Below are 15,705 nucleotides of genomic sequence, written 5' to 3'. Positions count from 1 at the left end.
CCTGAGGCTGAAGCTGAAGGTAGACCAGAACCTGAGGCGGTTGCACCTTCCATGTCTACTCCGAGTGTCTGGGGATTTTGAATATTCCGTAAGCTGTCGATCCTTTGATGCATGGCGTCATGGGCCAATGTCATGTCTGATCGTAACTCAGACACTAAACGAAACAAAGCAGCCAAAGGATCCGCTTCTTCCATGGCTTCTGTTTTTGTTACTCACCGGTGGGATGAGTGCGAGGAACCAGGAAGCATCCAAACCCAGAATTTTGCTTGAAGGAGCTTAAGTAGGGCCTCTACCTAAGCCTCCTCTCTGCGAGGGAAAATAGACCTTCAAAATGATATGACCACTTGCTGTAGTTAACCAGACAAGGGGACTGATCACCCAGAAGGGCGGAGAGAATTCGTACCGCCACGAACCAGGCTGAAAAGAAAAGAACAACAAGTAAGTAATACAAAAGGTAACGGTTGTCCCTTATAAGCCTTACTAACTGAGGAGTACCTGGGTTCTTGTTTTCCTCCCCCCGTAGGATAGATGAAGGAATTAACCCGGGAATCACCTAAGAGCAGGACAAGATTTAGTATCTAACTGGTTTAAATAATTACACAAACAAAAAGGTGGGTAGGATCTTACCAGTGGGAATTGACTTAGTACTTGAAATGTTAGAACACAACGACAGGGAGAAAATAAGAAAAAGGTAAGGTTAGTAGGGTTCTACTACCCGGGCGGCACGAGGGTCGCGCTAGATTCGGGATGGTGCACTGCTGCAGAGCGTCCTGAAAATGCACAAACCCAATGTTCCGTTTAACACCAAAAGTCTTCCCACTGATGGAAAAAGATTAAGGACGATGACAGTCGGGATGGTATTTCCAGGTGAATGGGTTTTAAGGAGGTAAATTCTGGCAGGATACAGAGCAACCAATCGGAATGATGACTCTTGAGACAGGTAGGTCAAAAACAGGCAAGGTCTGGTACACTGGCTGACAGGAACTATAACAGAACGTGGAGAAGAGGAGTCCAGGAGGAAAGCAGGATTTTCGGTACACGGGAAGGCAGATCAGAAGGTGAGGGAATTCCAAATAGAAGGTCCAGTAAACAATCCGAGTCGAAAACCGTAAGAACCACAAGCACATAGCAATCGAAGAAGGAACTTCTAATTACCGGTAGTAGCTGTAAACAGAAGCAGCGTCTTGGCCGTCTCCGGGAACTAAATAATGGAGAAAGGCGGGGCTAGCCAATGTGAGGCTCTTCCGGTGAACTACCGTACGGAAGCAGGTTTCCTGGGGGGTGTAGTCTCCGAGCCGCTAACTTCCACGGCAACTTCCATCGTGCATAAAACGACGCGGTTTGATGCCGAATCCTTTTGGGGAGCGCTATAAATTTCCTACTGCCTCTGGTAGTAGATTTGGAAACCCGAAGCGCCAGCGGCGTAAGTGACCGGGTTTTGCTGATAGCCGGGGATGAACGCCGACTCATAACAGGTACATCATTCAGAATAAAAGAACTTTTAGACACAAATAAATAAGGATTTCAGTTGTGCATTACACGCTAGGCGTTGACTTAGGTGAAGTGCCGGATTGAAATCACTTACAATATATTACTCCAAAAAAGGCCAAGGGAGGATTCCTGCCCTACTTTTTCAAAGGCACAAAGACTTTCCAGTACCTCCCCCCCAGGAAGAGGTTACAGCACCTGAGGAACTCTGAGGACCTCTATGGTCAGGAAGAAAATCCTTTTGAGGAGACACCAGACCAGTGCCGTGACTGGGGCCAGGAACAGTCGGCAGCGGAAGCACCACGGCTTTCCCCCACTGCAACTAAAGATCCATACGCCCTTTGTCTAGACCCTCCCTCCTCGCCTTCTCAGAGGCAAGCCTCACCCATTGACGACCAAATGGCCTTCAACGCAATCCTAAAGAGGGCGGCAGACCATTTTGAAATTGTCACACAAGAGGCAGTACAGGACACAGACTTTGTGGGAGATATCTTAACAGAACTCCCCCCTTCCCCCCCCCCCCCACGCACAGGTCAAGCGATACCACTGCTTAACTCTATCAAAAAACGCCTGCACCCTCACTGTTGTCCCCATCTCTTACAAGAGCGGCCAACTCCAAGGTAGAAAAGCTTTTTCACCCCTCCTGACCCGCTGTCTATCCAGACTCTGCCTATCCAGACTCCCTTGTTGTTGTTGTTACTACCAGAAAGAGGGCCGGAGTGCCGTTGTCCACGGGAGAGGCACCACCAGATAAGGACTGTAAAAAGTGATACGCCCTCGGAAAGCGCATCACTAGGTCAGCCACATATTCCACCAGGATTGCCAAAAATACATCACAGCTGGCAAGTTAAAATGAGGTACAATGTAACGTACTTCAGGAGGGTCTAGAAGAAGTCCCAGAACCGGTACGATCATGCCTGCTGTCGATTGTATCGGAAGTGAGACGAGTCAACCAAAATATCCTGAAGAATACCTTGGATGCAGTGGAAACAGTGGGCCGGGCCCTGGCCCAGGGTACTCTTCTTAAAAGGCTTGCATGGCTCAAAAACTTGGGCTGAAAGCCTGAGACACAGGCATCCCTTATAAACAGACCAGTGGAGGAGACTAATGTTTTTGGGAAGGCAGTGGATGATGCCTTAGAAACAGCAAAGAAGGAGCACGAGACTCAGTCTCTATCAACAGCGAGGAGGCAACTCTCGTCATTGCTTTCGGGGGCAATCCTTCTCACGTTCCCCCCAGAACCAGTATGGGACGGAGTTGCACCATGGTCCTCCGAACAGAGCGCAACTGCCACAGGACAATACCAACAAAGGGGTCAACGTAGAGGCAAAGGCAGGGGTAGGAACTCCACCCAAAGAGGCTCCCCGGCCTCTGCTAAAAAATGACTCGCCAGTCCGGATCCCCTCCTACGCCTCCCCAGGCCGGGGGACGAATAACATCTTTTCTTCATGCATAGGAGGGGGTCACTTCAGACCAGTGGGTGCTCAAGACCGTCGCCCACGGTTATTGTATAAAGTTCAGTCAGCCACCTTGATACCATCCACCAACATCCAGACACCTATCGCCAGAACACCTGAAAATTCTGCTACATGAGGTGGTGATCCTTCAAGAAAAGGGTGCCATCAAAGTCCTCCCCTTTCTACAGGTAAACAAGGGTATTTATTCAGTGTACTTCATTGTACCCAAAAAGGATCTCACCATGCGCCATGTTAGACTTGCGCCCAGCGAACAAGTTTGTCAAGCCACAAAAGTTCAGAAATACAACATTGCAGGAAGTAATCCCACTGCTAACACAGGGATTACATGGCAACATTGGACATGAAAGATGCACACTTTCATATTTCAAAATTGCCAGTGCACAGAAAGTACCTAAGGTTCATGATGGAGGACAAGCACCATCAGTTCAATGTCCTCCCCTTGCCTCTGCCCCGAGGGTGTTTACAAAGGTATTGGCGGTAGTAGCGGCTAACCTGCGCAGACAGTCCATCCCAGTCTATCCTTACCTCGACGACTGGCTAATAACAGAGGATTTGTACGGAACATGCCTATCAAATCCCCAGAAGACGGTAGATCTCTTCAGTCTGGGATTCTCGATGAACAAGAAAAAGTCCAGCCTAGACCCCAGCGAAGTCGAGCAATTTCTGGGGGCTCCAATTCGGACAAAGGACAGCCTCGTCATCCCCTCCAACGAGAGGGTTCAAAACATGTTGTTCCAGATCCCTCGCTATGTAGCCAATCGTGAGGTGACCGTACGCAAAGTGATGAGACTGTTAGCAATGATTGCCTCCTGCATTTATCTAGTCCCACACGCACGTTGGCGCATGCGCCCAATGCGAGTGTGGCTCTGCAGCCAATGGTGTCAGGCCATTGGACAATGGGACAATCTAGTGGTTGTCTCGACAGCCCTAGTTCTCTCTCTGCAGTGGTGGTCGAGGGAAAACCTCTTGCGGGGGAAACCTTCACCACCACTGCAGTAGAAGCCACTCACCACAGACGTATCTCACACTGGGTTAGGGGCTCATCTCCATCAACGGCGCACATCGTTTGGTCCCAGCAGTAGCATCCAACCACATAAACCTGTTGGAATTGTTAGCAGTGTTAAAAGCCCTAAAGACTTTTCAGACACAACTACAGGGAAAGACAGTACTAGTCCTCACAGACAGCACCATGGCCATGTACTAACTGAACAAACAGGGGGGGCACGCACTCTCCAGGGCTATCCAAACTGCCTCAAAGCATATGGAAGTGGGCTCTCAAACACAAGATGTTCCTCCTGTCTCAACCCATTCCAGGGGAACTCAATCTCCAACGTCTTCGCACAATGGGGCTTCCCAGAGATCGTCTTGTTCGCAACTCTGGAGAACGCACAATGCGCAGATTACGCCTCCAGGTACCCTGATCCAAGGGGAACGGTCTCTGGATAATATGGTCAGGTAAATGTGTTTATGTCCCCCCCCCGACTCTCCTACTGAAGAAGATAGTGCACAAGAAGCACCAGGAACCAGTAACTATTATTCGAGGGGATTGGGTCCTCCGACGTATTCCATATCTATGACATGTAATCACCGCAGCTGTGCTGCGGTGATTACATGTCATAGATATGGAATACGTCGTCGGACCATCCCATCGAAAGAACGTTACCAGGTAAGAAAGTAACTTGTTCTTCTGGTGGCCCTGATGTGGGCCCTCCAACCCTGGTTTTCTCATCTGATGGCAATGTCAGTCTCCCCTGCGAGGAAGCTGCCATGCCCGTACAACATGCTGTCACAAGACAACGGGGAAACTCTACATCCATGCCTGCAAACTCTCAATTTAGCAGCCTGTCTTTTGAAGTCGTAGAGTTTGGATACCTCCACCTTACTTAGAGATGCATGGACATACTTAAGGAAGCACGAAAACCAAACACCAGACACTGCTACTCCAGTAAATGGAAACGCTTTGTGATCTGATGCAATGCTAAAAGCACCAATCCTATTGAATGCTCACAAACCCATGTGATCCTGTACCTAACTCACTTGCTAAATTGAGGCTTGGTTTTCAGTTCCTTAAAAGTACACCTACCTGCACTTTCAGCTTACACCATGTCTCATAAAAGGGTTTCATGGTGGAAAATTCCTCCCCTTAAAGCATTCATGGAGAGTGTTAAAAGACTTCATCCCCCAATCTCCAACCCAGCTCCCGGATGGGACTTAAATGTGGTATTAACTAGACTAATGGGATCTCGATTTGAACCTATGCATAAGGCGAGCCTCAAGGCTCTCACTTACAAGACCGCCTTCCTGGTAGCAGTCACTTAGATAAGAAGAGTTGGTGAACTCCAGGCTCTTTCAATCCTAGGCCCATTTGTCACAATTCACAAAAAAGGTGGTCCTGTGCTCTCACCCACAATTTGCGCCTAAATGTATTTCAAAGTTCCATGTCAACCAATCAGTAGAACTGCCTACTTTTTTCCAGAACGCCACTAACGTGGCGGAAAGAAGTGTCCACACACTTGATTTGAGGAGAGCAGTCATCTACTATATGGAAGAATAATCCCCCTTTTTTACTGCTTGATTCTCCTCCTCCTGTTGGGGTTGGATTGGTCCATTGCCATTTTCGGTTCCTCGCTGATATCGCTTTCTTCCCTTTGAACCCTCTGAAGAATTAACCAACTCATCCGGATGAAAGGAAATGATCAGGGCGCACCCCCAGAAGTCCTTTACCACTCTTGTTCTCTCAGACAACGGTCCTTATGCTCTCCTGAGATGTGATTTAACCTGACCCGACCCCTCTCTTCAGTGTTTGGGTCAAAGTAAAACATCTCTTTAGTAATATATTCCTTTCTCAGAGGAGTCTTCGTACTGCGTTGTAGTGCTTTAATATGTCTGTCCAATAAGGTGGCATGTTGCACTGGAGTGCCATCCGCTTGGAGGTAGTCCCTCCTTTTCCAACGTGCTAACACTGCGTGTACCGTCGACGTCACATAGGCGGAGTCACTGTACACGTTACTTCCTGGTCTGCATGACGATCAGCACCACTTATTCTGCAGCTTGTGCCGAAAAGTGAGACGGTAGTCATGCACTTATCAATACTTGAAACTCTCCATTGGCATTGTGCGTTTAGCACTTCAGTGACACGACCGCTAGCACTTTAGTGATAATACATTTAGCACTTTAGTGAGATGTAGAGGACAACTTTAATGTTCCACCTCGAAGGTATGAGAACGATGTGTCTTTTATAAGTTTCACAAGCATCAATCACTGTGGCATCTTTACTTTCTCTTTTGTACATAATCTATTCTGCACACATTTTTTGATAAAATGTGTGTAATGAGATTGTTTTTAATCTTGTGTGTGTAATTGAAAATAATTCTTTTTATGAATTGATGTTAATAAAATATGATATGAATTATTGATTACAATTCCTGACCGAATACACTCCATTCTGCTGGTGAGAGTCCTTATTATGGGATGAACGTTTTTGCAGTTCTGTGAGACATTCCTCATTGTTATATTAAACTTACCGCTTGCCACACTTGACCAGAGACCTGCCCACTTCTTTGGGGGATGGTAAGAGTCCTGGAACTCTAGGCTTGGAGTAAGATTGCACAATGAAATAAAAGAAGCGGTTGTTCTCCTCTGATGAGCCTGATAGTTGTTCACTGGGACAAATTATTTCTGTGTACTTAATCTTCTTCATTGCTTTTTTTTTTTGCTTTTAAATAAGTTATTGCAGATGAACCGAGATGTAATTTTTCCAAAACAATCTTTGGGTTCTGATAACCCTCCACAATCTTAAGTTCTGGTGCCCTACAGATTTTAACTTGTAACCTCAAATAGATTTTTTTGGTCAAATTGTGTGGTCTACCCCAGCAGGTCTGCAAGGTTACTATTGCTCGCTTTGGTATCTTGTGTATCCTAGAGTGCTAGAAGATTGAGTATGCCTTCTCTCCCCAGACACCATATATGTGAAAGAAATCAAGGACAAGAAAGCATTTTTCGCTCCATGTTAAATTCCCCATGATGTTCCCTAGATCCTCCAATCTACCATGTGGTTCATGCACATGTCCTGCTTTTTGTAACTTGTATATACTGGATTTCAGCATCTGAGCCAATGCTAAGCTTTGATATGCCAGGCTTTGAATGATCTTTGACTAGACAATGAGCCAATATTTTTGTAGCTGCCTCCCACCAAACATTTAGGTTTTTGGGATGCATATATTCCTAATGTAAACTGTGTGGTTGAATATATGTGTATATATGAGCCATTTGCTGTAGAAAATCATAAACTTTACCTTAACAACCACAGCTGCCCCTAACAGCTAAGGCTGCTGCCTTCTCATTCTCCCAGATGAGCCAGCGATCACACCCTGCACTGCAATCTCAACATGTATGTCACTTTAGGGGTAAGAGGGGACAATACTGACTTCTGTTGAGGTCAATGGCTTGTTGGAAGTCAGGGCCAGGTGCGTGCACCTGAACTTCCAAAATAACTTTTATTTGTTTAAGCTGTACTACATAATCCCTTGTTTCCAAGCCCTGCTGGGGAGGAAGACCCACTAGTTTGGGTGTAGAGGGTTTCAGGTCTATGTTGCAAGTCATAAGAAGGAGTACTTTGTAATTTTATTCACATATGTATATTTGTATTTAATGTACATTTACTGTAGAAAAATAGCATGTATGTTAATGTAAATTTGTAAATGAGCATGGTTAACATGTTGCTTGTTGGTTAAAACAGCACAACAGAGCAGCATGGTGGGCCTTGTCCATCAGTAGATGTACCCAGCACAGCTACATCTCAAAGATCTGTGATACACAAACCCTTCACACAATCTCGGATACCTCCAGATCTGCCGATGCATCCAGCACCAAGACATATTTCCGACGATGAACTGTCTGTCCTTGAAGGCTGTTTGCACCGCTGGAGAACTGAAGTGGAGACCGATACCAGAGGTAAGCGCAATATACATTTCGTGTCTGTACTCTGTACCTGAATGTCATGGTCTAGATGTTTTCTGCCTCATTACTAGAGTAAATAAGATGTTGCCAAGCAGAAGAGTCGGTTCCAAAGACTCTCAAAAGAATACTCCTTTGTATGTGATAACTATCCTATACCCAAGGTTTAATTCAAAATAACGCTGCCTTCATAATTTTATTTCGAGTTCGTAAATCTGTGGAGAGTTGTTACATGGAGCTCAGTGCCCCTGTTTGCAGAATATCTGGGCAGGCATAGACCAGAGAGGATCAAAAGTGGATCAGGAAGTTATTGGGCCTCTCTGCAATAATCTGACCGCCTTCCCAAATTTGTAATCTGCATCTCATGTGAATCTCTAGCAGTGTTACTACAGTTTTGCAGCTTTATAACTGTTATGACTTCATGTGCTACACTCCTGATATACCTGTGAGATGAAAAGCTGCAAACAGTACTTGAATTACTCGCATATCCTTCTGGCGCATAAATAAGAGAAAGAACAAGTCTGCAGATGTCAATGTGTTGCTTATTGTGAGGTTTTGCTGGACATCATAGGGACACTCAGGAAATAGGCATGCTAGACAGTGTGACTAATCCAGGGTAATCGTCTCTTCTCCCCATGGAGGAGCCACTCCCTTTGGAACTAAAGAGGTGAGCCAGCTATGCTTAAAATTTCATAGGGGACAGGACAAGCAGAATCCCACTCAGAGTGACTGCCCTCTCATCCCCCACTCCCTGTTAAGGGACAAGGAGTCCCAAAGTAAGGGCTTTACTGTCATGATATCTGCTTCCAAAAGGTCAGGGTTTTCCCAACTCCCTTGGAAGCAGATCCATAACCCAGGTTCCGAGTGCCAACCAGTCCCAATTGGGACCTTTTGGACCCAGTCCTGGCGCCAGTGGCACCAGGCTCATAAATATGCCCAGTCCCAGCGCTGAAAGCGTCGGGCTCATAATGCTTGGGTGGACTTACCTGCAGCAGACCATGCTGCTTACTTGCCTGCCAGTTGAGCCTCTGATCCTCTTCTGTTTGGAACTACTTTTCCTGTTGGGTGGGGCAGGAGCCACTCCCTAGATTCAGAACACTGGAACTCTTCTGGAAAGCAGGAACTCTTTTCTTACCTAGGCGTGGCTGTGGAAGGAGACATCTAAGCACTACAGGAGGCTATTTAAACCACACCCGATGGATGAATCTTGCTTTGCGTTATTCTGCATCCTCTGCAGCAGAACGCTCATCGTGTCTTCTGCATCTGATCCTGGGCCTAAGGAAAAAGGCTTACCATCCTGAATCCAGTCTTCAGCAACACCTATAAAGACAAGAAAGAACAGGTTAGCATTACGGTCTTCAGCGACAGCTCTTCACTTACCTGGTCCATCGGCTGTCACCAACGCCTCGCGCTGCATTCCGGCATCTGAAAGACAAAGGCTTACCTACTCTTCGTGCGCTCCGGAGGTCTTCACACTGCATTCCGGCATCTGAAAGACAAAAGCTTACCAACTCTTCGCACGCTCCGGAGGCCTTCGGCGCTGCATCCCGCATCTGAAAGACAAAACAAGGTGCGTTTAAAGACATTGGGGAACTTTAATACTCACGTGCCATTACTCCTTTCCACATCTAACCCAGTGGGTATTCTGGCACCCTGCAGCCGCTCCGAACTTGTACCTGCAAAATAAAAAGACAGTTAGAGCGCATCGTGAAGCAGGCAACAAGCGCTTACTTACGTGCTTCCAGGCGCTTCTATTCATCACACGGGCTCCATCTTCAACTCACTTCAGCCTGGCATCCGCCATCGCCAGAACCCTGCAAAACAAGAAACATCATTACTAAAGACTTTAAAGACATTAGAATTACTCGAAACTTACCGTTCGTGCAGTAAACGACGGACAGCAGTCCTCTGAAGTCAAGAGGCCTGCTCCCCTTATCCAGTGAAGAAACTGGTTACAGCACCCTGCCCCGAGGCAGATGGAGAGCACGGCGTTCACTTACCTAAGGTGAGAGCGTTAACCTTTGGGGTTCTACAGGAGAAGAGAAAGGGAAGAAGAGAGAGACATTCAATAACCCAGTTCCTTTATCCCATATTTTCTATCTGCAGACATCTTACCCTTCAAGTCAGACATACAGTGCAGAGAGGTCCAGCCCAAAGAGCCAGCCGTGTGTTACACATCACCTTTGCAGATACGTTATACGCCCAGTCAAGACCGGCGCCTCTACGGGAATCAGGTGAGCGTTACATTTACTCCACCTGCCTTTACTTTAGGATCTCAAGTGTTTGTCGATTATATGGGAGTTGAACAGGGCAGTCATGTACAGGGCCCTTTTAAAATGGATGGCTTGGATTCTGACCAGTTTGTTGCCTCCTTTACCTGACGAGCGGAAACAAATGGATTCTCCCATCTCGTTGCAGGGAGGAACATAGAGGCCCCGGGACTCAGACACAAAGAGGAACCAGCCAGAGAGTGAGAAACAACGGCTTGCTCAACTGTGCAGAAGGGGGAGTCCCTCTCTTTCGGGAGGAGCCTGGAGTTGCAGTTGGCGTGGTGGGCAGAGAGCCTAGGAAGCCCACGAAAATCTCCTGCTTTGATGAAGGTGGGGGATGCAAAGAGCTCAGAGCTGTAGAGGAAAAAGGAAGCAAAGCTACGCCAGAAGCAGCAAGCTTGCCTCCTCCCTATCCGACTCCAAAATCCAGTCCATCAAGGATTGGAGTAACCAACACGAGAGGCCAAACTGTGCAGCCTGGAACGAGGTCAAGCGCTCAGGTCCACGTTGGCCAGAGACACCGCCTCCCCCGACAAGCACCGGTATTGGAAAGGAGTTGTGCTGCATTGTACAAGAAGCGGGTTGAGGTTGATGAGGCAACAGCCCCACGTCTGGCTAAGGATCTCCATACCCCAAGATGTTTGGAAGGAGCTGGCAACCACAGTCAGCTGAGAAAGCCCCTAGCCCACGCCAGGCTGAGAATTCATATTCCCTATAAGAGGGTGAGAAAACTGACAAAGAGGATTGAGCAGGCCCATAACCCACGTGGGTCGGGGAATCCAAAAGCCCCATCCAGGGGGTGAAGAGAGGCGGAAGAGCCAAGGCCAGGATACAGCACCAAATATTCCACAAAGGGATAATAAGTCCCACAACTCAAGCAAGTGTGAGCAAGGGTTGAAAGCAGTTTTTGGTTTTGTGAATACTGATCAACTGGAATCGGCAAAAGCTATTGTTTCCAATGAGAATGACACATTGCGGGCACGGAATAGGTCCAGAACTGTTTGAGCTGCCTGACAAGGCCTTTTGGCTAAGAGAACAACCGAGAAAAATGTTTTTGTTTGAACTCTGAGAATAGGCTTACGGCCGGAAAAGACATTGAGAAATCTTTGATGGGGTCAGAAAACCAGCTACCACTAATCCACCTCAAGGGGAAATAACCCTATCCTAAGATGCAGCTTGTTATCCTTTTCTTTTATAGTGGTAGGACAGATTTTGGGGTAGCATAGGTTTGGACAGAAGGTAGTTTATTTGTAAGGCGTCATGACGAGCACCCGCTTACTATTTTCCAGAATAGGGAACTCAATGAAGAAGTAGGGATTAGAGAGGACAATCTTTCCTTTTAATAAAATATTCTATAACAAACGTGTCCGCAACAGCCACAATTACCAATAAGAGAAAATAACAAATGGAATAAGTGCAGCCTGTTCATCTATGGTCATTGTTAGTTATTGAGCTATTTAAGAAGAAATTTGCTAGGAACACCCCCAGCGGGTCCGTGGTGATTGGACTCCTTTAGGGGAATGTTAAGCTCCTTGCCAAACTTATCACCCCGGTCTGCCTAGCTAGTCCTGTGAGGCCCAGGGCATTTGCTTTATTTTAAGTAGTAGCTCCATATGCAAAGAGATCTTCCTCTATTGGGCAATTGCTCATTGTGAAAACATTGTCAATCTTTTCTAAGAGATTTGCTGCCCAACCCACCTCAACATTGTTACTTTGCTACTAATGGGAAAGACTTTGGTAATGAATAGTACCTGATTGACATCGCATGGACTCTGCAATGCAGCACCCTCACTCACATCGTCCCCAAGCCCATCTTCACCCCCTCACGGTCCACAACACAGAAGTTGATGCAAGCCAACGTGCACTTAGCTATCACCCATGCAGCAGACATCGTCCAACTTATCACTACACACAACCTTGACGCCGTCTTCATCACTGAGACCTGGATGACACCAACATCCACCCACATCCTGGACGTCCTTCTCCCCGACGGCTACAGTATCCAACACAGAAAACGGCAGAACAAGATAGGCGGAGGCCCCGCAGTCATCCACAAGACCTGTTGGTCCTGCACCAGACTTACATCGACGACATTAGCTCCTTCGAAGTTCTCCTGCCACTTCTCGCTTTTCCCGACAGTCATTTTCCATCTCATCTACAGACCACCCAAACCCTACACCACCTTAATCAGAGACTTCACTGACCTGGTCACCACCATGTCCATCACGCACGCCAGCAACATCATCCTAGGCGACTTCAACCTTCCAGGCAACAAGGCCACCAAACCGTTGATGAAAGCTCTCCTCTGCCTTCTTGACAACCTTAGCCTCACACAACACATGAAAGACCCAACACACGAGAAAGTTAACATCCTCGACCTTCTCATCACTGCACTGTATTCCCTCCACTACAGCTCTCCTGCTATACTATCCTGACAACCTAGCAGTGCCTTTCCACACCGTCCACACCACCCCAGTCAAGCACTCTCAGCAGAAACCCTTCAGACAAGCTTTCTGGTCCCTCAAGAACTTCCCGGTGGAAGCCCTCATGGAAGAACTCTCCAAGCTCCACCTTACATGGACCGAACATCCCCAACTGAACTAGGATTCTCTCCTGGAAGCACTCAACGCCACCCTCTCGGCCTCCATCGACCGACATGATCCTCAAACACATTTGAAAACCGAAACGGCCAGCAACTTGGTACACACAAGAACTCTACCTCAGCAAAAGATTCACCAGGAAACGAGAGGAAACCTGGCGCTGCTTGTTAGGGAGAATTCTCTTTATGCTGAATTTCCTAACCTAGTGAGTCCCCCAGCAGCTTTGCTGGATTTCTGGAGTTTGTTTTTTTCTCCTGCCAAGAGTGAGACTCTCTTTCTCCCACTCTTGGACATGATTTATCGTGTTCCTTTGACTGTTAATGTGTTTTCTGGGCTATGGGGCCCTTTACTCCATAGGGTCTCATGTGTTTTTACTATGTGTGTTACACAGAACCCTCCGTGCAGTAACACCGGGGTGTCATAGTGACACCCCACCATAGACTCCATACCCTGGGACTGACTACTGTCTCCCAGGGCATGTAAAGTCACCATTGGTTTTACTAGTCCCAAAGTATTAACAGAAACCAGTACAAACCATCATATTGTGGACGTAATGGTCGGGGCAATTCGATTGCCCCGGGGTCTGTTAGTCGAGGGGGCACGTCTCCGTCACCCCTGATCGAGTTTTGGCTGGTGGCAGTGGATACTACTTTTTATATTCGACCGCGAATATTTCCCTATGGGATTTTCCCATTGTTCGAGGCTACCAACTTTAATTATTTAATTCTCATAGCCTCGAACATACCGCCGGTTTATTTAATTAATATTAATTCGCCGGTTGTTTTTTTTTTTGCCGGGACTCAATTCTAAAATGGCGTTTGTGTTCTCTTCTGTGACCCTAACCCAAGTCGAGCCCTTTGTTCCACTTTTTGGCGGGCTTCTCCACAGAAGCCTCCAAAAGTGGTGCCACTCTGTCTGGGTACCACAGGGGGTGTCAGAGGGGGTTTAGGCACCCTGGACTGAGTTACCTTGGTAACTCAAGTCACACTCTCACCACTTAGCATGTTTGATTGACAGCTAGGCTGAGTGAATGGGGGTATTCTGCATAAAAGCAGGGCTTTGGGGACTGGAACTTCAGAAGTCGCCACAGGACCTGGGAATCCGATGAGGGAAAAGCTGAGCCGACCTACCACGACGACACCACCGGTGGAGCCCTGCGGAACCGACTCACCACTTCCCGTCGACAGAGAAGATCTCCCGGCTGGAGAGGCTTCTTCCCCTGACTGGTGGGCACAACCAGTTTACCTTCTTTTCTTCGCACCCCAGACCGGTTTGTGCTCAAACTGCCCGTGCCAAGCACCCCGGCAGCCAGATAGCCACTTACCACTGAACCACGAATCAACGGACCGCTCCTTGTACCTGAGAAACTCCGCGGCTGGTTTCTTCCCTGGCAGTGCAACGGACTCCTGTCTTCCTCCCCGACGAGATCCTCTCTTCCCCGGACGAAGAACCAACTTGCATCTGCTGCCAGGAACCACTGCCCCCTCTGGAGTGTTCTCACCACTTTAAGGTACCGTGTCCGCCAGGCCACCCTTTCTAAAGATTGCTACTAGGTAATAATAACCCCTTAACCTTCTGGACTGGGCTGGCCACCTTGACCCCCTAACTGGTCCCTTTCTTTGGTCCAGCTCCTTTTTGAACCGTTACAAGACTTTTGTGCACTGCAACCATGTGACCTTGGACACATTTTGTTTTGATCCTCAAAGCGTATCTGGCCTACTGACTCTGAATTCACGGTGTTACTTTACCTTCCTCTCTTGTTGTGTTCGTGAAAAAGTGTTGGGATCGGTTTCAATTTATTCTTTGCTTTTCTCTCCCTTTTAAAAAACGAATTATTAGAGTGCCATCTACGTTAAGCGTTCACCGCCGTCTGAAAATAAGTGGGGCTTTACTTAAGACTTGTCTAATATTCTTTTAAGGGAGTGTATATCTTTTAGTGACCGTGTTTTTGAATTGCTTACTATTAGTGCCTGTGTGTTTTTCTAGATGTGGTTTTAAATAATTATTTCTCTTTTACACCAAGCCCTGGTCAGTGTTTACTTGTTCTATTGTGTTCTCGTGACCTATTGTGAATACTCTGTATACTGCCTAACTCTTCTTGAGGGAAGTCTGACTGCTCAGCTACAGCTACCAAGTGAATCTGTGTGGTGCAGACTGCTACCAAATGGGTTTACTGCCAAACACCTGTAGTCCTAAATCTTTTGCAGTGGTCCCAGAGGGAACTGCACAGGTTTCTGCCCAACACTGCTCCAGGACCGCATCCCACCTAGCGCTCCTCAACAACTCAGAGGGAATCGTACAAAAATGTCGCCCTCATTTGTGCACCCCCGTAGTTACTGCGACTTTGGGGGTGCACAAAATGAGGGCGACATTTACTGCGCCCAAGCAGAGCGGGGGTTGCGGAGTTGTCCCGCGCTTGCCATTTTCGTAAGCGGGGGACACGAAAGAAAGAAAAAAAATAAAGTGCCCTGCGCCGTCAGCTCTAATCCACGTTAGTGGGAGGAGCTGAGGCCGCAGGGATAGCAGGGTGCAGGCGGTACACACAGAAGTGTTCCGCTGTGAACGGTAAGTTGGGGGGTGGGGGTGGGGGGTAGAAAGGGAAAATCAGGCCGGGGAATCTGGCACAGTGATCTATATGATCACTGCGCCACGCTGTAACTGGCGTCGGCATTTCGGCCGTCGCAGTTATGGGCAGTGCAGTGATCACATAGATCCACTCAGAGCAACCCGCCGACAACTAACCAACATAGCGAAGGCCTCCTACTATGAGAACACCATAGCAGAAGCTGACAACGAAAGCAGAGCTCTTTAAAGTGGTCAAGCACTGCGTCAACCCGCTACCTGACACTTCCACACCACACTCCATTGAAAGATTCCCCTCCATCAACACCTTCTTTGACAAAATCAGCAAGA

The 15,705-nt window shown here is 47.5% G+C and overlaps 1 protein-coding gene across 2 annotated transcripts in view; it reads left to right on the top strand.

Moving 5' to 3' along the window:
* Positions 1–15,705, top strand: part of USP25 (ubiquitin specific peptidase 25) — a 1,331,637-nt gene that overhangs the window by 910,058 nt on the left and 405,874 nt on the right. For both annotated transcript variants that reach the window (XM_069636412.1, XM_069636413.1), the window contains exon 14: positions 7,705–7,919. In XM_069636412.1, the coding sequence (XP_069492513.1) occupies positions 7,705–7,919 (215 nt within the window). The remainder of the gene's footprint in view (positions 1–7,704; positions 7,920–15,705) is intronic.

Source organism: Ambystoma mexicanum, chromosome 7p (assembly GCF_040938575.1).
Source record: "Ambystoma mexicanum isolate Mex_15411 chromosome 7p, UKY_AmexF1_1, whole genome shotgun sequence".
Lineage (NCBI taxonomy): Eukaryota > Metazoa > Chordata > Amphibia > Caudata > Ambystomatidae > Ambystoma > Ambystoma mexicanum.
Note: the sequence above shows the minus strand (reverse complement) of the source record. Positions and strands in the feature narration are given on the sequence as shown.